Genomic DNA, 7,351 nt, shown 5'->3' with positions numbered 1-7,351 from the left:
GAGATTTAAACCTAAAACTTCATATAAACTATTCCAACTCCATCAATAGATCAATCCTAATGATTTCTAAAGTTGATATATTGAGACTAATTTGAAAGATTTTTCAATACTTAAGGATTATTTAATTAACTTGATTTTTATTATTTGGACACTACTTATATTTTAAAAGACTAGTTAAGAGAAAAAGTAATATTTTAAGAATCAAATTGATGATTTATTAGAAGAAAAAAAACTATTGGAAAAGTAATACCTATTATAATTTCTTAATCACTAGAATATAAAACCTTTTATATTAAAATTTTAAATTAATTTTTGTCTCAATATTTTGTGGAGTTTCAAAATTTGCTATTATTTGTTTAGTATGCCATGTAGTAATTTTTGTGTGTCAGTTTTCTATTATTTTACAGATTTAATTTAATTATTTTCTTTGATTTGATTTACTCCAGACACTTCTCATTTCCTGCCCTGCTTTTCTTTTCTCCTCTCTCTCACTTGCGTTATTAGGGTTTTAGTTAGACAGTGGCGGGGCAGTGATACAGTGTGGGCATAAAATTTTCGAAGTTGAAGCGAGAACTTGCCATTTCAAGGGTTTTAGGGTTAGGGTTTTCTCAAATTGCAAGGACATGGGTTTCAACCTTCAACCATATGGGATTCAATCCATGCTCAAGGAAGGCCATAAGCACCTTTCTGGCCTCGACGAAGCGGTTCTCAAGAACATCGACGCTTGCAAACAACTTTCCACTATTACTCGAACTTCCCTCGGTCCCAATGGTAACAATCACGCATACCCTTTTTCGTTTTCACTCTTTTCTATTCATCCCAAGTGGGTGCTGCATCTTCAGATTCCAAAAGTTTGGATTTTTATAATGTGGGTACGTGTTCGTTTTCATCTTATGTTGATCTAGCTTTTTTACGTGATGCAGTGCTTTGAAAATTTGAGGGGGATTGAGAATAAGTAGATTTGTTTTTGTTTTTCATTTACAAAGAGAATTTGCCAATTTTGGTTCTGTAGAAGCTTTGTGTTTGTGCTTGTATTAATATGTTGCTGAAGAATGCGTTTGTTTGGATAGATTTAGAATGTTGGTGGTGGTCTTGTTTTCAAATGTTTTGTTTGATCTGATTCAGGAATGAATAAGATGGTTATAAATCACTTGGACAAGCTTTTTGTCACGAACGATGCTGGGACAATTGTGAATGAACTTGAAGTTCAGCATCCTGCTGCCAAGGTTTTGGTTTTGGCTGGGAAGGCTCAACAAGAGGAGATTGGGGATGGAGCTAATTTAACTATTTCATTTGCTGGGGAACTCCTGCAGGGTGCTGAGGAACTTATCAGGATGGGTTTGCATCCGAGCGAGATCATCAGTGGATACACTAAAGCGATCAACAAGGTTTTGATGAGAGCCTTAGTCATTCATTTTTAAATGTCATATTGCTGCTCTCTCTTCTTCTAATGTATTGTTTTGTGTCAGACTGTTCAAATATTGGATGAACTGGTTGAGAATGGTTCAGAGAGTATGGATGTTCGTGATAAGGAACAGGTTGTTTCTAGAATGAAAGCAGCTGTTGCCAGCAAGCAATTTGGCCAAGAAGATACCTTATGTTCGCTTGTTGCTGATGTGAGTGTATCCCGATTTACCACATTTTACTATGATAAAATGCTTTCTTTGGTAGCACAACACTGTTTACATTCCAACCTCTGTTTGGAAAATACAGGCATGCATCCAAGTGTGTCCCAAAAACCCTGCAAACTTTAATGTGGACAACGTTCGTGTTGCAAAGCTCTTGGGAGGGGGCTTGCATAACAGTACTGTCGTTCGAGGATTGGTTCTGAAAAGTGACGCTGTCGGGATTATAAAGCAAGCAGAAAAGGCGAAGGTGAGCTTTCTACTGTGTTGGATTTTTTTGGTTTAATTGGAGAGTCTACTGTATAATTTATTTGTATTATGTTGAGAATGAGATCCTTCACAACTGTCTCAACTTTTTCATTTTTCCAAGCCATATACTCTCAGGATTGCTTGTGAAGTGTGCTCTTTATTGGTTCATTATTTTTTATATTTGATTAATGGAAGGATATGAATGCTACACTTTTAGTTTTGGTCTTTATCTGCCTTCAACATATTCTCCCATATAATTTATGTATGGCTGCAAACAATAAATATAGATGAAGTTAGTACTTTGATCCTCTGACTTTATTTTGGTTTAGTCCTCTAACCTTTTTTGTTGTTGTTGTTCTTTTTTACTTTAGTCCTCACTTCAAAATGTTCAACAAGTTAATTCTATCTGTTAGCTCCATCCAACACCCATAATAATGCTGTTAATGGTGTGTCTTCTAATTTAGTTAACATGGTTTCATTTTAGTCGTCTAACTCTTAAATGTTCAACATGTTTGTACATTCTGCAACAATGAATTACAAACTGGGGTTCTACTCTTGAGGGTGAAACCATGAAACCCATTGAAATTGGTCTATACATTAGTTGAACCACAAAAACTAATGTCTCCCATGGGAAATATCATACATAGAACCAAATGAACAACCAATTCCCACAATGCTTACAACTCTGCCGTGAAGCCCTTTGCAGCAATTCAATACATAATCTCCATTTGAAAATCTCTTCACCAAAGTTATGAATATGTGTACATTGATACATGTGATATATGAATGTCAGTGGAATTCAATAAGCAAATGAAGCAATATTTTAATCTCTCTTGTAACAAAAAGCAAGTGATCCAATCCTTGACATCTTGGAACAAAGTCTAATATTGGCTAATCTTTATACTATCTTGTACTGAGTTCATTTGTTTGTGTTGTTTTAGGTTGCTGTGTTTGCTGGTGGTGTTGATACATCTGCAACTGAGACTAAAGGAACTGTCCTCATACATACAGCTGAGCAGGTATATCAAAATGACTTGAGTTTTGAATTTGATTATTACTGCCTCCTTACTGTTTTATATAGTTGTTATATTTTTTTATTGTTTGAGTGGTGAAAGCCTATTTTGTGTCTTCTGGTATAAGTTTGAGATCAATCCCCATCTCCCATATAAGAAAGTTGAAAGTGGATTGTGATAGGGTACTATGGCTTAATCCTAATGCAGTAATGACAACCTAAACTCATGTCATTGTTTCTTTTTACAAAGTTTTCGTTTACTCCCTCATAATTTGGAAGCCTCTAATAAGGTATTATTTTGGGCCTTGTCATTATTGTCTTGTAGATTTTGTCTGGTGACCTTGTTGCTGAAGTTTCTATGTTCATTTTAGCTTGATATTTGTGAATGCATATGCTTTATTGTTTCTACATATTCTGCTAATTATTAAAACTTAAAATTCATGAAAAGCCTAAAAGGTCTGTAATGCTTGGTCAATAGTTTATTCAAGTTGATAAAGAACTCAATGGTGAGTATTTTCAGCTTTATAACTGAATCTGCTTTATATTTGCAATGGTAAACTATAATTATGTCTTTTAATAATTAGTGCAATATTTTCATTTAATTTGTATAAAACATCATTTTGATTCTTCAGCTAGAGGTCTAGCTGGCCTCAGCATACTAGTATGGAGTTTCTCAAATTATGCCTTTATTTTATTTGTGCCTTCATCTATTTCTGTCATGCTGAATTTTTTTAAGTGATTTGTTTTTGTAAATTTGTAGCTAGAGCTTTTGATTGGAAACAATTTTGAACGTTTAAATTTAAACTTGTATGACAATTTGGCAATAACTTTTAGGATAACTTGTTATTTTGGTTTTTAGCTGTTTCTTGCAGGATTAGGCAATGGTTTTACTTTTTACCTGACGCTGTACTGGTGGAGCCTTAAGATTTTATGGGCCCATTTTTTCCTCGTTTTTCTTGAATTATTTTATGTTTTTGCTAATTGGATTTGTTCTCTTCATTTTTAATTTATATAGCTAGAAAATTATTCAAAAACCGAAGAGGCTAAAGTAGAGGAGCTCATCAAGGCAGTAGCAGATTCTGGTGCCAAAGTGATTGTCAGTGGAGGAGCAGTAGGAGAGATGGCGTTGCATTTCTGTGAGCGTTACAAGTATGTGAAGTCTTTATTCATGTTTGGTGGTTTTAATTGTCTCTTGCTATTAAATTAATATGAACATTATAACTTACAAGTGCACATTAGATTGTTAACTTCAAAATCCCTGCTTGCAGGCTTATGGTTCTGAAAATCAGCTCAAAGTTTGAACTACGTCGATTTTGCCGGACAACTGGTTCTGTTGCCATGGTTTGTGCTTTTTGCTTATTTGGCTACGTAAAGAGGTTTTCTACTTTTTGTCTAACCCATTTTATTTTCATGCAATAGCTAAAACTTGGCCAACCAAACCCAGATGATCTTGGATATGTAGATTCTGTTTCAGTTCAGGAAATTGGTGGTGTCAGGGTATGTTAAAGCTGGATTATTTTGGTTCTGCCTTTTTATGGGTTCCATGTTCCTTTTTTTAGCTTATTCCCTTACTTCTTTTTGTTCTTCTCATTTCTAAGTATGGCATGCAGTTTTCTTTTTTTTTTTTGATAATGATATGATATGCAGGTGACCATTGTGAAAAATGAAGAGGGTGGAAATTCTGTGGCTACTGTTGTTTTACGAGGAAGTACTGATAGTATACTAGATGATCTTGAAAGAGCAGTGGATGATGGAGTGAACACTTACAAGGTAATTTCCCCAATGTTTTTTTGTAATTTTGAATGATCTTGAAACAGTAATTTTCTGATGTTTCTCTCCATCAATCTTGTAAAAATAGGGCTGCAAACCTAAGGGTTATTATTACTTATTACATTTGTTTGGATTACACATTTGAAGGCATTTATTTTAAAAACAATTTTACACTTTGGCTAATTGTAATTTAAAATACTGATTAAGCTTTATCTATAAAATTATTTGTCAGGCCATGTGCAGGGATAGCCGCTTTGTACCTGGAGCTGCAGCAACTGAAATTGAGTTAGCTAAAAGGGTGAAAGACTTCTCCTTCAAGGAGACAGGGTACTTTTTATTTCCGTTTTCCCTGTAAAAGACAGTGGCTTGCATTCTTGGGGATACATTGATGTGTTGTTTTCACACACATGCCTCTTCCATTCATTGAATTTTTTTTAACTACATGAGGAATTTTGTTTGTATGATTTTGCCTTATGGTTATTTGGGGTATAAGGCTATCAATATCCAGTTATGATTTTATAAACATTTTATTTCATTTGCTGAAGTCCATGTAACTTGTAAGGCACTTTTTAGCAAGTGCAATATTGGAGAGATGCACTTGTGGGTAAAAAGGACTTGTACCATTATTCTAATTTTGATTTTAAACAAAAAAGAAGTTTAATATGTTTATTTGCAAGTATGTGCAACTGATTATAAACTTGTGGGGACTTCTGTAACAATTTTTGTTTACCAAGTTGTGTACGTTTGATACTGACATGCATTAACATGCCTTCATTATTATGTATTTGCATCTCATTGGCTTTTAGCCCTTAGGAATCATTCACCACTAACGTAGAAATGCTGCTCTTTTTTTATCACCTGTCTTGTGCAGTTTATTGGGATATGTCAATATCTTTTTGTTATCGAGAATTATTAAAGTCGGTATAACATAAATGTGTTCTAAAATCTAACTTGATCTTGGATGTTTTTAACCCAGCACCATATATTACTGTGTATTATTTGGAAATAGTTACTGTCTCTATTCACTGGACTTAATTTATTTTGTTCAATGCTTATTTGGTATTTGACACGGGAATGGAATGGACTAAACATTTGCAATGGCCCTGCAGGTTGGATCAGTATGCTATAGCAAAATTTGCTGAAAGTTTTGAAATGATTCCTAGAACTTTGGCTGAGAATGCTGGGTTGAATGCAATGGAGATCATATCTTCTCTGTATGCAGAACATGCATCTGGAAATGCCAAAGTTGGCATTGATTTGGAAGAAGGCGTATGTAAGGATGTCTCAACCTTGAGCATTTGGGATCTCCATGTGACTAAGTAAGCCATGATCTAACACAAGCTTGTTTTATATGGTGGCAACCCGTAGTTTGAGCAAATAATGAACTGGCCTTTCATTGCTGTTGTGTAGAACTGGAGATTTCTCTAAAAACCCTTCCCATATAAAAAATATATAGACAATAATTAAGGGTTCTTGTAATTGATGGAGCTGATGCTTCTTCAACTGTTAAGATTTGAAATAATTCTATTCTATGTTGAATCAGAATTTATCTTCATATCTCCTGGAAAACTAGTTTCATCTTATTGTTTTTTTTTCCTGTTCAGGTTATTTGCTCTTAAATATGCTGCAGATGCTGCATGCACTGTACTACGTGTGGACCAGGTAATCAACTAAAAATAGTCACTTGTTACCAGTCAATTTCTGCTTGCCACCTTAATATGTACCTCGAATCACAATCAAAAGTTTCTTTATGGTTAATAAATATAGTTATGAAGGAATTAGATCGTTTGCAAAGTGATGGCCTTTATATCTCCCACTGTCATACAAGCTCAGAAATTAGGATCTCCATGTAACCCAAATTTTTTCTTTGGGGAAGATCCTAACTTAAAGCACACAAAGATTAGGGAATAAATAGCTGAGTCTGAGGCCTATGCCATGTTTATTGCCAATTGCATATACACGTGAAATTGGATTGCAATATTTTTGTCTAATTTTCTCAGCATTGTGGAAATTGATTTTCATTTTCGTTTTTCAGATTATTATGGCAAAACCAGCTGGTGGTCCAAGGAGAGAGCAACCTGCTGGTGGCATGGATGAAGACTAAAATTAATGGTTTGCTTTGGCCATGTTTGTATCTCAACATGATGGCTTGAATTTGCCTTGGGCATGTTTTCTTTATTTAGACTTTAGTATTGGTGGCGATCTTACAAATTTTGAATTTTGTTTTGCCATGAAATACAAAGAGATGTGGTCTGTAAATCTACATTTTATTCATAGCCCTTGTGAGTGATGTTAATTTGCCGAGCATGGCCGTTGTTTGAGATTTTTTTTTTGTATGCGCATGTTTTTTGGGTATCAAGACTTTAGTATCGAAGCATTTCTCTTTTCTCTTGCAATATATCCATTCCTGAGAAAGAAACAAAGTGCAAAAAAGCACTAGCAGGTTACAGACACAACTTAAACATTTTGGGTTCTGCATAATACTATCAGCTATAAATTAATGGTTAATATTGTAATTAATTTTAATTTAACCAGTTTTATATATATATATATATATATATATATTATAATAAATTTTATCATTGATTTTTGAATAAACGGGTGCAGAACCAAATAAACCGGTTTTGAAAATCAAACCAATTTCAAATCAGATTTTAATCTAGTTTATTAATCTCTTATTATTAGGCAAATTTAC

At 34.0% G+C, this 7,351-nt stretch overlaps 1 protein-coding gene across 1 annotated transcript; it reads left to right on the top strand.

The window, feature by feature from the left end:
- Positions 1 to 430: 430 nt before the first annotated feature.
- LOC100819739 (T-complex protein 1 subunit theta) lies at positions 431 to 6,952 on the top strand. Its single transcript, XM_003548009.5, has 13 exons — positions 431 to 771; positions 1,126 to 1,388; positions 1,470 to 1,616; positions 1,714 to 1,875; positions 2,816 to 2,893; positions 3,902 to 4,035; positions 4,155 to 4,227; positions 4,306 to 4,383; positions 4,534 to 4,656; positions 4,889 to 4,983; positions 5,766 to 5,975; positions 6,261 to 6,318; positions 6,692 to 6,952. The coding sequence occupies exons 1-13, from the start codon at positions 624 to 626 to the stop codon at positions 6,758 to 6,760; spliced, it is 1,638 nt and encodes a 545-aa protein (XP_003548057.1). The 5' UTR covers positions 431 to 623; the 3' UTR covers positions 6,761 to 6,952.
- The last annotated feature ends 399 nt before the right edge of the window (positions 6,953 to 7,351 follow it).

The sequence above is a fragment of the Glycine max genome, chromosome 16 (assembly GCF_000004515.6).
Source record: "Glycine max cultivar Williams 82 chromosome 16, Glycine_max_v4.0, whole genome shotgun sequence".
Lineage (NCBI taxonomy): Eukaryota > Viridiplantae > Streptophyta > Magnoliopsida > Fabales > Fabaceae > Glycine > Glycine max.
Note: the sequence above shows the minus strand (reverse complement) of the source record. Positions and strands in the feature narration are given on the sequence as shown.